The following is a 16,018-nucleotide window of genomic DNA, read 5'->3' as shown; positions in this document are numbered from 1 at the left end:
CCTGTGGAAACAAGATCACAGGCACACCCCACAGCCACAGAAAAAAGGGAAGGTGAACTCTACATGTGCAGAGTGGCCTAGTGTATGTAGGGGCACAGACGTGGTTATCGCATGATAGTAGAGGGAAAGCAAGACTGCAGACACAAAAGAAACCGCAGACATTTAAAAGTCCAGCAGCATGGTGTAACAACCATACCCCTAGTAGACCAACGTTGCCCCACTCTTTGGAACTTCACCTGGAAAATGAGTCACCAGACTTTAACCGTGGGAGCGACAAGAGGGAAGGTGACCTGGCGGAGTTGAAAACCATGAAGACAGTGTCTGCCTATCTGGCATAGGTACACACCAGTTGCAGTAGACAGAATCATACACCGAAAGTGGGTTATCAGCCTTCAGCCTAGAGAGCGGCAGGCATGTAGGGAGGAACCTGGTGAAGGAGGGAAACCTGTAAACCAGTATGTGGTGTATTGTATAGGGCCCATGGGGAAACATGAGGAGACTCACTCAAAACTACACCTTGGCAGTGGATAACCTGAACTACCGTCCAGTGTGGGAAATGTATGGTAGTGGACCCGACGTAGTAGTAGACCATGCAGACAACAGTCAGGCTGCCTGGTAAAGGATCACTGAATGCTCAGGAACACTCCATCGAACCTCCCTAGAGAAAGTGGGGTATTGCGTACGACCCAACTAACGAGCAACCTGGCAGTGTAGGAGACCCCTTGTCTACCATGGGTCCACAGTAGACAAGGGGTCACTCAGTCGGACACCTTGCATCAGCAGTGGGGTACCGTGGACACGGCAGCTGAGAGATGAGTGACAGGCGTGACTACTGTCCAGCATATCGACATCAGGACCAAGCCACGCAGGGACACTTCCACGGACGCACTAGACAGGGGGATCCAGAGCCCTAGCCGTGGATGCGGCAGCCTGTAGAGGAGGGAATCATATTGTTTGACACGCCAGAACACCCCCATGATGGGTGATCGGCGGACCTGACAGAGTGTCCTTAGCGTCCGCCAGGAATGCAAAAAAAAAAACTCTTTGAAGAGCACCTGACCAGTGTCTTGCCTCGGTAGGGAGGGACTGGAATTCGGCCGTGGGCACGACGGGCATGAAACTCAGTGGTAGACACTGAATATATCCCCAACAGTTTCCAAGGGATCGAGAAATCACTGGCAGTAACCCGCTACGTCGGTGTGCATATGTTCCCTGACAGAGTGAGAACCCTGGCGAAAATAGATACGCCAGAGGCATACCTCTACTGACAATGTAAATAGTCTAAGGCAGGCCTCCGTACAGAGTGACTGAAGGAATAAAACAGGCCTCGGATTCTGTCCCTAGAAAAGGGGACCTGCAGATATTAAACTGATAAAAACAGATGTGACAGGCCAAGGCTGTAATAGCACTTGGTTGCAACAAGGGGGAGCTCAAGAAGTAATGAAAAATCTTGGGCGCAATACAATTGATGGCCACAAGAGGGTGCCAAACACCACCAAATGGTCTGAGTGACCAGTGGTGATTTTTTTTTTTTTTTAAACTTCAACAGACAGCGCAGTCCGCTGGGAAGGGAGGGCGCGCTAGAAGAACATTGCCCCCGGAGCCGGCCTCAGACTAGGAGAAACATGGGGGGACTTGTGGTAAGATGCGGCACCCGGCCGCATGAACAGTGCGCTGGCCGCACGATCTGCAGCCATTAAAGGAAGGGGGCTGGGGAACTGGGTGAAAGATTCCCACCGGGGAAGCGTCCGGCCGCATGGGGAGCACTGAGGGCAGTCGGCTACGTGGGATCGGAGACTCACGGCCAGCGGCTGTGGGTCTCCGGTCAGCCCATAAAGAACGTGACCAGGACATTGATAGGAGTAAGCCTGGGACTAGAGACCCGCTGCCTGCAGCTGTAAGTCTCGGGTCAGCCTGTAAGAACGCGGCCAGGACATTGTGCCTAGCCGCACAAGGTAGTAAGCGGGCAGATAACGCCCCCACTGGGGAAGCAGACGGCAGCGCGGGACCGGAGACCCGCTGCCTCAGAGACTGAAACTGGTGCAGCAGCATAGAGTCTCTGGCCGGTAGGAAGATAACGTGGCCAGGGCACTGTGCCTTGCCGTAATACATGTGTAGAGATGCGTGCCCCTCAGACGGGAGTGGGAAGGTTCACCGGACTGTCCCCTCAGAGGCCATGAGGGGTCCAGCACAGCCTAGTGTAATGGCAGCTGAGCATGAGAGGAAGGATGAGCAAGAGGGAGGGAGAGGGGGATTGTAGTACATACTCACCCACGACTCCATCTTCTTATACTCACCCTGAAGACTTCAACCAGCTTATGGTCACGCTGCATCATACCAATCTAAGATAGCGGGGCGAGCAGGAGCAAGTGGGGGACCTGGACCAAGGGTGCAACCTCCAGTCGCTGGCTGTTAGCGATAAGGGGTTGATGGCCCATACTCTTATGTTCCATGCCCATTTATTGAATATGGGGGAACAGGTAGCGCCATGCTCCTGAGCCCCCATCTGAAAAAGGGGAACAAAAGGGAGATAAAAACCTACCTAAACAGCCCTTACTAGAAAATAATAAAAAGACCAGGTCTGGGGAGTTCCCAGACCTGTGTCTTACCTCCTACTGACACTAGTTAAAACTGATTACCTCAGTGCATGTGGGCGGGTATATCCTGCCAGGAAGGAGCTGACTTTTTTTCCCTAGTGTCAGCGCCTCCTAGTGGCAAGAGCATATACCCATCAGTATAGGTGTTCCCCAATGAAGAGCAACCGAGAAATACGTTTTTCTAGGGTAAGTGATTTACAAAAATTTTACAAATCATCTAGGCTAAAAAAAAATTGAGGGAAGTAGAAATACTAGTGACCATTTTAAAACAGCATACCTTTTGTTCTAAGGACACAATGTTACAAATCAGCTCTTCTACCCTCTCTTTCTGCTGCTGAAGATCCCCTTGTGCCTTTCTAAGGTCATCTTGAGTTTCAACAGCCTATAAGGGAGAAGGAAACAAAAATATTCAGAAATATAAAATGGAGAAAACCTGGCACTGGTGAAGGGACAAAAAAGAGGGTATGCACAGAAACTAGTGTTTAGAACCACTAGATAGAATGCAGCTTCAAGGAGGTAATTGTGCTATATATGGGTGGTGCTCGCATATAACAAAGTCAATGATAATGTAAGTCGAAGCAAAGCAGAGAGTAATGGAGCAACTCACCCAGGACCAGCAGGAGCTTGAGCAAATGTTTTATTCGTGAAGCAGGGAATACAGCATGATAGCACACGGGAAGGCTCAGATGGTGAGTGGGGGAGCAGCAGACGTCTCCGGGCCACGGTCCTTATCGCACACCTTTGCGCTTCGTCAGGCCCCTAGGGCGTCTGTCGTCGGTTCCTGCTTTATTCAATCAAGTTACCATGGTGATATAAACAAAACAACACGTGCACACCAGGTGAATTAAAAACAGGTACAAAAATATAAAAACCAATCCCCTATGCGAAGCAGTATATATCTAATGTGGCTAGAATGCTTATACAAGGACACTCAATTAATTTTTATTATTTAATCCAATCGGGTGTCTCGTCCTTGTTTTTCCCTTGTAACTGTATTCAACTCGTTCCAAAGCTGAAAATTTAAATTTCCTAGGATCTGAATTATGCTTTTCATACATGTGGCTAATGAGACACGGGGTCCCCTTTCCCGTCTGCAAAGAGCGAACATGTCCGCGAATGTGGTGGAAAAGGGGCGTTTAATTTTGCCGACATACAAATGTCCGCAATCGCAAACGAGGCAATATATCACATGCTTAGATCTGCATGTAAAAGGCTGTCTGATTTGGATATCGTGACCCCTTAGGTGTAGGTTTTTGCCTTTAATAAACATGTTGCACAAAGAACAGGTACCGCAACGATGCATAGCTATAGGGCGGGTATCTGTTAACCATGTTTTTTTCTGAGATAATTTTTGTCGCTTATTATTTAGAAAGTCACCTATCGTTTAATTGCGCTTATATGTGATTCATGGTCTTTCTGTTGTCAAATCTGTCAGATAGGGGTCTTTTTGCAAAAGAAACCAGTTATTATTTATTATCTTATTTATGGTTTTGTTCATAGGAGTGTTGGTAAAGGGAAAACAGAATCTGTTGATATTTTTGTTAGCTTTATGTTTAGATGAATATAGGAGACTCTTCCGTTGGGTAATGTCTATCTTTTGTTTAGCTTTATTAATTACTTCTAATGGGTACCCACGTTCTAAGAATCTGTTACTTAGTTCTGTAAGCTGTTTCTCACATGTTTCGGGATGGTTGTTAATACGCTTAAGTCGACCCATTTGGCTGAATGGTATGCTATTCTTTACCTTGCTTGGGTGGGAGGATTGATAATGGAGGAGAGCGTTACGTGAGGAGGGTTTCCTAAAGCCAGATGTAATGATGTGGCCATCAACCACAGTGATGGATACATCTAAAAAATCCAAGTGAACTCCTCCAAAAACATAGGTGAATGCCATATTAATTTCATTGATGTCGTTTAAATATGAGACGAATTCCTAGAAGAGGACCTCAGAGGCGTCCCAAACCAGGAGTATATCGTCTACATACCGGAGCATGAGTTTGATATGTTTATTAAACGGATTGAGGGGAGAGAAAATATAGTATTGTTCGAACATGGCTAAATAGATATTGGCATATAGACAAGAGACCGGAGTCCCCATCGCTGTCCTGAACAGCTGTTTAAACCACTGGTTTTTATATTGGAAAAAATTATTCTGTAGGATTAGTTCTACTGCATCTGTAACAAAAGATATAAACTGTTGGGACTTTTCTGTTAATTGTAGAAATGCTTTGAGAGCCTGCACACCCGCACTGTGTGGGATGCGAGTGTACAGGCTCTCGACATCTATACTAGCTAAGCTATAACCCTCATTCCACTCAAACGCTTGTAGAGTTTCAAGGAGGTCCCCAGAATCCTTTAGGTATGTGGGGATGGAGGACAAAAGGAGCGACACCAGCCAATCAATGTAGCTGGACAGGAAAGCTGTTGGAGTTCCTATCCCAGCTACAATTGGTCGGCCAGGCGGGGGGGGGGGGATACATGTCTTAGGGTGAATGTAAATGTGCGCTCTCGCGGGACTCGTAGGTAGTAATTTCTCTGCTGCAGACTCGGACAGAATATGATTCTGTACTGATCTGTGCAAGAAATTACGTAAAAGATCCATTACTTTGCTGGTAGGATCAGACAATATTTTAGCATAAACCTTGTTGTCATTTAATTGCTTATTCAGCTCTGCTTCATAGTCCTCTGTTCGCCATACAACAACTCCCCCTCCCTTATCAGCCCGGGAAATCTGGAGGTCCTCTCTATTAGCCAACCAACGTAGTGATGTCAATTCATCCCTAGTGAGATTCGCCTTCGCTTTTGGATATATCAGAGCTTTAACCGACTTTAGAACCGTGCTGTAAAACAGATCTAGTGGACTTCCCTGGAGTGATGGGAGGGCAGAACGATGACTGGTTACCCCCGGAAAAATATGTGGGGTCTCTGTTACTATTACTGTCAACCGTCTGTTCCTCGAAACCATCATCCGAAAGTTCCATCAGATCACGTAATGCCATATAGTCAGCTGTTTCAAAACCTGGAATCACCATGAACCTTAAAGGTCCAATACTACAAGGTAGTTCACCCTCTAACTTTGGTGTTTCGTTCATGCTCTTTTATTTATTAGGATGAAGTTTTTGCATAGTTATGAAATGTTTAAGACTGACTTTTCTAATGGCTTTGTACAGTTCCTCCTCAAATACTGCATAATTAAAGTCCTCCATGAGTCCAAAGTTAAGTCCTTTGTTTAAAGCAGATATGCAGGTAGGTGATAGAGATTCATTTGTTAGGTTAACCACTAGATTTTGTGGGGTGGGGGGGGGGGGGGGGGGGGGGGGTGCTAAGCACCTGGATCTCGTCCTGTTTTTCGCATGAGGAGAAAAACTCCCCCACATTGGCTCTTCCCATGGCTAATATTTCATCCAAGCTTGGTCCAGCTACCTCCATTTCCATATTTATGGCAACGCTGCAAATGTATTGTCACTAATTCACCATGCTCAAGGTAGAAGAAATTGGCATATAGTTCATGCAATATAAAATGGAGAAAACCTGGCACTGGTGAAGGGACAAAAAAGAGGGTATGCACAGAAACTAGTGTTTAGAACCACTAGATAGAATGCAGCTTCAAGGAGGTAATTGTGCTTCACTACAGGAAGTCCACTAGATCTGTTTTACAGCACTGTTCTAAAGTCAGTTAAAGTTCTGATATATCTAAAAGCGAAGGAGAATCTCACTAGGGATGAATTGACATCACTACGTTGGTTGGCTAATAGAGAGGACCTCCAGATTTCCCAGGCCGATAAGGGAGGGGGAGTTGTTGTATGGCAAACAGAGGACTATGAAGCATAGCTGAATAAGCAATTAAATGACAACAAGGTTTATGCAAAAATATTGTCTGATTCTACCAGCAAAGTAATGGATCTTTTACGTAATTTCTTGCACAGATCAGTACAGAATCATATTCTGTCCTAGTCTGCAGCAGAGAAATTACTACCTACGAGTCCCGCGAGAGCGCACATTTACATTCTCCCTAAGACACATAAAAATGTATCCCCCCCCCCCCCCCCGGCCGACCAATTGTAGCTGGGATAGGAACTCCAACAGCTTTCCTGTCCAGCTACATTGATTGGCTGGTGTCGCCCCTTTTGTCCTCCATCCCCACATACCTAAAAGGATTCTGGGGACCTCCTTGAAACTCTACAAGCGTTTGAGTGGAAGGAGGGTTATAGCTTAACTAGTATAGATGTCGAGAGCCTGTACACTCGCATCCCACACAGTGCGGGTATGCAGGCTCTCAAAGCATTTCTACAATTAACAGAAAAGTCCCAACAGTTTATATCTTTTGTTACAGATGCAGTAGAACTAATCCTACAGAATAATTTTTTCCAATATAAAAACCAGTGGTTTAAACAGCTGTTCGGGACAGCGATGGGGACTCCGGTCTCTTGTCTATATGCCAATATCTATTTAGCCATGTTCGAACAATACTATATTTTCTCTCCCCTCAATCCGTTTAATAAACATATCAAACTCATGCTCCGTTATGTAGACGATATACTCCTGGTTTGGGACGCCTCTGAGGTCCTCTTCCAGGAATTCGTCTCATATTTAAATAACATCAATGAAATTAATATGGCATTCACCTATGTTTTTTGAGGAGTTCACTTGGATTTTTAGATGTATCCATCACTGTGGTTGATGGCCACATCATTACATCTGGCTTTAGGAAACCCTCCTCACGTAACGCTCTCCTCCATTATCAATCCTCCCACCCAAGCAAGGTAAAGAATAGCATACCATTCAGCCAAATGGCTCGACTTAAGCGTTTTAACAACCATCCCGAAACATGTGAGAAACAGCTTACAGAACTAAGTAACAGATTCTTAGAACGTGGGTACCCATTAGAAGTAATTAATAAAGCTAAACAAAAGATAGACATTACCCAATGGGAGACTCTCCTATATTCATCTAAACATAAAGCTAACAAAAATATCAACAGATTCTGTTTTACCAACACTCCTATGAACGAAACCATAAATAAGATAATAAATAATAACTGGTTTCTTTTGCAAAAAGACCCCGATCTGACAGATTTTACAACAGAAAGACCATTAATCACATATAAGCCCAATAAAACAATAGGTGACTTTCTAAATAATAAGTGACAAAAATTATCTCTGAAAAAAACATGGTTAACAGATACCCGCCCTATAGGTATGCATCGTTGCGGTACCTGTTCTTTCTGCGACATGTGTGTTAAAGGCAAAAACCTACACCTAGGGGGTCACGATATCCAAATCAGACAGCCTATTACATGCAGATCTAAGCATGTGATATATTGCCTCGTTTGCGATTGCGGACATTTCTATGTCGGCAAAACTAAACGCCCCCCTTTTCCACCGCATTCGCGAACATGTTCGCTCATTGCGGATGGGAAAGGGGACCCCATGCCTCATTACCCACATGTATGAAAAACATACCGTATTTATTGGCTTATAACATGCACTGGTGTATAACACACACTCCCATTTTAATAGAGAAATTTAAGTAAAAAAATTATAAAATACAGATAACATAAATGACAGACTAAATGCCATATCATCCCTCTAACTTTGATTTTGCCTGAACTTCAGTTTGGTCCCCCCCTTCCAGTGCCACATCATTCCTCCCCTTTTATCAGCCCCTGTGCCACATTTACACCCATCCCCCCGCCTTTACCCTCTCATCATTCCCCCTTACCCTCTCATCATTCCCCCACTGCCTCATCATGGCCCCCCTGCTCATCATGCCCTTTCCCCCCGTTTTTGATATATATATATTTTTATTATCCCCATCTTCCTTACCTAGCCGCGCTCGGCAGGCCAGGTCCGGTGTCGGGTCTTGCGGTCAGTGAAGTAGGATGAGTGACGCTGCACAGCGTCTGGGACGTCACTCCATTTGCTGCAGCCGCCGCTGTTTAGTGTGGCCGCAGCAACCGCAGCCATTAGAATAGTCACAGCGGCTGCACCATTGACTGAGTGACGTCCCTGATTGCTAGCTCCGCTGCACAATCAGGGACGTCAGTCTTTCAATGGTGCTGCCGCTGTGACTATTCTAATGGCTGCGGTTGCTGCGACCACACTGACCAGCGGCGGCTGCAGCGAATGACGAGTGACGTCCCAGACGCTGTGCAGCCGGCAGAGGACGTCACTCATCCTGCTTCTCTGACCGCAGTCGGCAAGACCCGACACCGGACCTGGCCTGCCAACTGCGGCTAGGTAAGGAAGATTTAAAAAAAAAAAAAAAAAAAAAAACACAATACAATAAAAAGCAGGGGGGGGGGGGGGGGAGGGGAGGGGAGGGGAGGGGAGGAAAAAAAAAAAAAAAAAAGAGGGAGCCGCACGCTGGTCACTGATTTAAAGTGGCCACGACCAGGCTTCTAATCCTTAACAAGCAGACGCTGCTGTGGCCACTTTAAATCAGTGGCAAAAAGATTTATCGGCGTATAACACGCAGGCAGACTTTTTGCCTTGAATTTAAGTTTTAAAAGTGCGCGTTATATGCCGATAAATACGGTAATTCAGATCCTAGGAAATTTCAATTTTCAGCTTTGGAACGAGTTGAATATAGTTACAAAGGGAAAAACAAGGACGAGACACTACTTATAAAAGAGGCACGATGGATGCCACCGGCCCGATTGAATTCAATTTCATCATTTAATCCAGTGTCCTTGTATAAGCATTCTAGCCACATTAGATATATACTGCTTCGCATAGGGGATTAGTTTTTATATTTTTGTACCTGTTTTTAATTCACCTGGTGTGCACGTGTTGTTTTGTTTATATCACCATGGTAACTTGATTGAATAAAGCAGGAACTGACGACAGACGCCCTAGGGGCCTGACGAAGCGCAAAGGTGTGCGATAAGGACCGTGGCCCGGAGACGTCTGCTGCTCCCCCACTCACCATCTGAGCCTTCCCGTGTGCTATCATGCTGTATTCCCTGCTTCACGAATTAAACATTTGCTCAAGCTCCTGCTGGTCCTGGGTGAGTTGCTCCATTACTCTCTGCTTTGCTTTGACTTACAAAAATATTCAGAACCTGTTAACACTAGATGGTAACTTACCATAGTTAATTGAGGAATAAAGACAGAATTTTTTTGTTACAGCCTATGCATTTCACACATTTCTATGCAATCCATGGATACTTAAATCTAAATATTTAAAAAAAATACTAAAATCTAATAGACATATGAGATAGGGAATACTTGCCATGTCTACATTATCTTTGAGGTCCTCCTTCAAATGGTCTCTTTCTGACACCAGGCTCTGAAGTCTAACCTTTAGCTCATCTCTTTCATCCACCATGCTTTCCAGGTGTTGCTGAAGACTAAAAAGCTTTTCCTCAATGTCCGATTTCTCCTTACGCAAGGATGCCAGCTCCGACTCCATGTTATTCAAATGGTTATCTAGCACATTGTTACATATGGACTGCATAGCCTCTTCATTCACGGGTGTCCTTAGTTGGTCCTCTTCAGTATTCTGCAACAATTTTTTTTGTATATTATATATATATATACATATACATACACACACACACAACATATACAGGCATAAATATATATATCTTTATAAAACTCAACGTGTGTGTGCATGTGTGTATGTTCCAGCATCACGTCCAAACGGCTAAAGATATTAACATGAAACTTGGCACACATGTTACTTATATGTCAACAACAAACATAGGATAGGTGATTTAATCCTTACTCACCCCCATTTGCCAGGGGTGGGGCTTATGTTTAAATTCCCATACAATTCATTGGGAAATATATGTTACTGCATAACTTCCATCATGGAACTTATATGTCCACTTAAAATATAGGATAGTTCATTTAACCCTTAACTAACCCCATTTGTGAGGGTCTGGGTTTTTGTTTAAAGTCCCATGCAAATCAATGGGAAATGTATGTTCCCACATAACTTCTGTACGTTTGGAGATATTTCAATACCTGGTACTAGACATGAGCGAACTTACAGTAAATTTGATTCGTCACGAACTTCTCGGCTCGGCAGTTGATGACTTTAGTCTGCATAAATTAGTTCTGCTTTCAGGTCCTCCTGTGGGCTGGAAAAGGTGGATACAGTCCTAGGAGACTCTTTCCTAGGACTGTATCCACCTTTTCCAGCCCACCGGAGCACCTGAAAGCTGAACTAATTTATGCAGGATAAGTCAGCAACTGCCGAGCCGAGAAGTTCGTGACAAATCAAATTCACTGTAAGTTTGCTCATCTCTACCTGGTACACATATTACGGGTCGGGATAAGAGGTCGGCGGGATATGAGGACAAAATGTGAGGATGGCATATGAGGTCGAGATAGGATAATGGGATAGGAGGTCGGAATAACAATATGAAGGAGGGGATGTGAAGTCAAAAGCTTCCTCCTTTGTTTATTTTCCTCCCCAACAAGGATTAGGAAGGAAAAACCGGGCAATGCCGGGTACTCAGCTAGTATATATTATATATATGTATATATATATATATTATAAACACTCAACGAGTGTGTATGTTCCAGCATCACATCCAAACGGCTAAAGATATTAACATGAAACTAGGCACACGTTACTTTATGTCAACAACAAACATAGGATAGGTGATTTAACCCCCCCCCCCCCAATTTTCCAGGTCGGGGTTTTTTGCTTAAAGTCCCATACAAGTCTATGGGAAACAAATGTGACCTGCATAACTTCCAAACGGCTGGAGATATAAGTAACATGTGAACAAGTATTATCGAAATATATCCACTTAAAATATAGGATAGTTAATTTAACCCTTAACTACCCCCATTTGTGAGGCTTGGTGTTTTTGTTTAAAGTCCCATGCAAATCTATGGGAAATGTATGTTCCCACATAACTTCCGTACGGCTGGAGATATTTCAATACCTGGTACACATATTACAGGTCGGGATAGGAGGAGGGGATAGGAGGACAGGATATGACAACAATATATAAGGACGGGATATGAAGTCAAAAGCTTCCTCTGTTGATTTTTCTCCACAAAAAAGATTAGGAAGGAAAAACCGGGCAATGGCGGGTACTCAGCTAGTAAATAAATAAAATAGGAATCTATAAGCAAAAAGTTGCTTTGCTTATTTAGCTTTCGATTAGTTTCCTGAGTTTAAAGGTTCCCGTATTACTTTAAGGGCAAAACAAACAAACAAAAAAACAAACAAAAAAAACAAAACATTATATATATATATATATTTCATTGCCTTGCATGGAGGAGGCATCCTTCTATTCAGTAATGATGCTTGCCATCACTGAACTCTTCCACCCTCCCTATACTATGCAGGGCTGTAGCAGAGGAGCGTTCACAGCTCTACATCCAATCACTGCTGTCTTCTCCCCTCCTCTATGTGTAGCTGAGAGAGCACAGCATAGACTTCCTATGGTTGTATAAGAGGGCAAACCTCGCCACAGCAGGGACCGAGCAGCAATCAGCAGCTAATAGTCAGTCAACCGTTCCACCCTTCGAAAAGGTCATGACTTCATAGAAGGAGGAATAAAGCCAGCGGACGTTCTCAACTTAAAATAAAATTCAACATACATTCAGCCATACAACAAACACATTTCGCCGTCACGCCAGGAGGGATCGTGAAGGTGCAGGGACTGAGGGGCCACAATAATCTCTATGAAGTAAGGTCTGCGGCGAGCTGGAATGAGGACTCCTCACAGTTTGTTCCAAACGCTGAGCAGCGAAGTACCCCTTTAAAAATAAATAAATCTGCAGATTTGGAAAGTGATCAATGTCCAGAGCATCACACTGCCTTAGCCAACTTGTTTTTCTCACATAGAGCATCTGCGTGTCATCTATTCCTCTCCTAAGCAACACACCTAGTCATCCACATAATGTGAATGAAAACACCTTTCCCCATTGAGTCATATGGCAACAATACATGCCAGGAATAGCACTGCCATTTTGGACATTCTCTGACCTAGTCATCTAGCCATTACTATTTGGCCCTAGTCGCCACTGTAACAAGCAAATCAGTATTACTCAGTTTAGTAGTCAGTGAAGTGAATTGTTAGGCTAGAGTGTGTATGGATAGGAAGAGATGTTTTATGTATTACCATGTTTTCTTTAAGAGACGACATTTCCAAAGTTAATTTTTGCTTCATTGCGTTGAGTTCATCCCTCTCTTGAGTAAGCCCATTCATTTGCTGCTGAAGAGTAGAGAGCTGCTGTTCTGTTTCCAGTTTTTCGTTTTGTAAGGATTCCAGTGTAGATTGAGCCTCCTTCAAAGTCTCTAACAGACTTTCTATCTCACTTTTTAGACCAATTTGTCCCTGTTCAAGTTCTTCTTTCCTCTGAATAAGTTCTTCATGTACATTTGCATTCCCAAGTACCTCTTCTTGTAAGCAGCAAAGCTGTAGTGGATGAAAATTGCATGGCTCTTAGAATTACAACAATATTTTGTTTTATAAAGATTCTATCACATCCTTATACTGATAGATCAGTGTTTCCCAACCAGTGTGCCTCCAGCTGATAAAAAACTACAACCCCCCAGCTTGCTCAGAGAGCCTTTGGATGTGCGGGCATGCTGAAGTTGTAGTTTTGCAACACTGGTTGGGAAACCCTGTGATAGATATTCATGCATATTCATAGTGTATAGGTGAGGTAGAGTTGGCTGTACAGTGTGCAACTCTGTCCATTATAATGGATAGGAGCTACGTAGACCGCTCAACCAGTGAGTGCCCTATCCACTCCAAAGTATAATAATGTCTGAATTTTGTTATACCCCATATAAAAGCATCTTCAGAATTACATGGGCTGAACCATGACTGACAGCCCCTTCTATAATGGAGCCAAGGGCTCCTGGCAAATCACTAACCCTGCAAGGGGAAGCTGTTAAAGCATTATATAGCGGTCACGGCTATGAATGGCTGACATGTAACATACAGGTCTGCCCAAGCAGCAGTCAGTCATTCTTAAAGAGCAGCTGAAGGGTGTACTCCCCCCATATGCCCTACCTCTTCCACTGTTTCACAAAGCATATATGAGCACATGCAAACAATCACACCTTTTCAACATTCTTCTCGAGCTCTTCTTTGAGTTTGTCCCTCTCAGATACAAGACACTGTTGTGCCATCTTTAGATTTTCCGATTCTCCAGTGATAAGTTCCACTTGTTGCTTGAGATGATTTATCTTTTGCTCATTGTCATACTTTTCACTTCTCAGCATTTCCAGTTCTGCCTCACTGTTCTTCAAATTCATTTTCAGTACTTCTAAATCATTATTTAAGGAGAAGTTGGATTGTACAAAATCCTCATGATGGCACTGAGTGGCTCTTTGCTCCAGATCATTTCCAAAGTGGGAAGTCTACATATTAATTTAGAAAAGGACAAAATGTTTACAAAATGTAAATCATGTTTGATTTAGTTTATTTTATATTAGAAGCTTTGGACAAAAAAATAAAAAATAAAATAAAAAGTAGTTGCCACCTTGCACATAGCCTTAAAGGGAACGTATTGCCTACATTTTTTACTTACTTGAGAGACCATAATATGGGGTTTGCCATCTTATCTGAGCTGTTTTAACAGAATTTAGTGATATGCTTTACAGCATAACCCATGAACCATAAACTGAACCTGTCCCATTCACATGAATTTAAGACGTTACTGGGCATTCTTTGGGAGGCTGAGCTCAGATATAAATGGTGGTGAATCCAGTGTTCTCTCTCTACTGATATTACTTCTGCCAAAGACGACAGGCATTACTGAGCAATAATCTGTACAGAACAGGAAGTCTCAGCTTAGTTTTATCCCTAGTGGCCAAAGTGGTAACTGCAAGATTATTTTAAAATATAGATAGTAAAAATGGAATGTTCCATATACCTAACCAAAAATTCTTAAAATATATGTTTAAACATAAAACCTTGATTTAACCCCTTAAGGACCAAGGCCATTTTGACCTTAAAGGGGTACTCCGCCCCTAGACATCTTATCCCCTATCCAAAGGATAGGGGATAATATGTCTGATCGCCGCGGTCCCGCTGCTGGGAAGCCCTGGGATCCCTGCTGCGGCACTGCGCTATCATTACAGCACAGAGCGAGTGCGTAATGACGGGCGACGGAGCAGCGTGACGTCATGGCTCCGACCCTCGTGACATCACGGCCCGTCCCCTTAATGCAAGTCTATGGGAGGGGGTGTGGCGACCTCCACGTCCCCTCCCATAGACTTGTATTGAAAGGGGCAGGCTGTGACGTCACGAGGGGCGGAGCCGTGACGTAACGATGCCCTGGCCCCTGTATTGCCCATAATTACGTGCAGAGCGAACTCGCTCTGTGCTGTAATAATAGCGCAGTGCCACAGCGGGGATCCCCGGGCTCCCCAGAAGCGGGACCGCGGCGATCTGACATCTTATCCCCTATCCTTTGGATAGGGGATAAGATGTCTAGAGGCGGAGTACCCCATTAAAGGACCAGGCCAATTTTATTTTTGCGTTTTCCTTTTTTCCTCCTCGCCATAACTCTTTAATATATTTCCATCTACAGACCCATATAAGAGCTTGTTTTTTGAGTGACCAATTGTACTTTGTAATGACACCCCTTTTTTTTCATAAGATGTATGGCGAACCCCAAAAAAATTTTTACGGAGGTAATTTAAATGACAACCACAATTTTGCTAATTTTGGAGGGTTTTGTTTTCACACTGTACAACTTAAGGTAAAAATTACACGTTTTCTTTATTCGGTGGGTCTACAATTAAAATGATACCCATGGTTACCACCAAAAAAAAGTTTAAAAATCACCCTATTTTGACGACCTATAACTTTTCCATATTTCTCTGTATATGAGGCTGTATGAGGGCTAATTTTTGCTACATGATCTGTACTTTTTATAGATACCACATTTGCGTATATGAAACTTTAAAATCACATTTTATTAATTTGTTTTGGAATAAAATGTGACAAAAAAGCAGCAATTTTGGACTTAATTTTTTTTTACATTTACGCCGTTTACCGAACGGGATCATTAACATTATATTTTGATAGCTAAAACATTTACTTACGCGTCAATACCAAATATGTTTATAAAAAAAAAAATGTATGCTTTATGGGGCTAAGATGGTAAAAGGGGACAATTTTTATTTGGGGAGGGGATTTTTCAGATTTTTTTAAAACTTTTGTTTTACACTTTTTATGTCCCTATAGGGGACTACCTATAGCAATCACTTGATTGGTAATACTGTTCAGTGCTATGCATAGGGCATAGAACTGATCAGTATTATCGGCTATTTCCTGCTCTGGTCTGCTCGATCTGCTGCGGTCGATCCGATAATCTATTTAAAAGTGTGCATTGCCGCAGATGCCGTGATCTGTATTGATCACGGCATCTGAGGGGTTAATGGCGGACATCAGCGCGATAGCTGATGTCCACCATTAACGGCGGGTCCCCGGT

General features: G+C 43.6%; 1 protein-coding gene across 3 annotated transcripts in view; it reads right to left on the bottom strand.

Moving 5' to 3' along the window:
• CENPE (centromere protein E) overlaps positions 1-16,018 on the bottom strand; it is a 112,853-nt gene that overhangs the window by 46,661 nt on the left and 50,174 nt on the right. For all 3 annotated transcript variants that reach the window (XM_056566319.1, XM_056566311.1, XM_056566327.1), the window contains exons 37-40: positions 13,638-13,937; positions 12,688-12,984; positions 9,831-10,100; positions 2,875-2,979 (exon numbers count right to left, since the gene is read on the bottom strand). In XM_056566319.1, the coding sequence (XP_056422294.1) occupies positions 2,875-2,979; positions 9,831-10,100; positions 12,688-12,984; positions 13,638-13,937 (972 nt within the window). The remainder of the gene's footprint in view (positions 1-2,874; positions 2,980-9,830; positions 10,101-12,687; positions 12,985-13,637; positions 13,938-16,018) is intronic.

Source organism: Hyla sarda, chromosome 1 (genome assembly GCF_029499605.1).
Source record: "Hyla sarda isolate aHylSar1 chromosome 1, aHylSar1.hap1, whole genome shotgun sequence".
Taxonomy (NCBI): domain Eukaryota; kingdom Metazoa; phylum Chordata; class Amphibia; order Anura; family Hylidae; genus Hyla; species Hyla sarda.
This window is presented reverse-complemented; position numbering and strand designations above follow the sequence as displayed.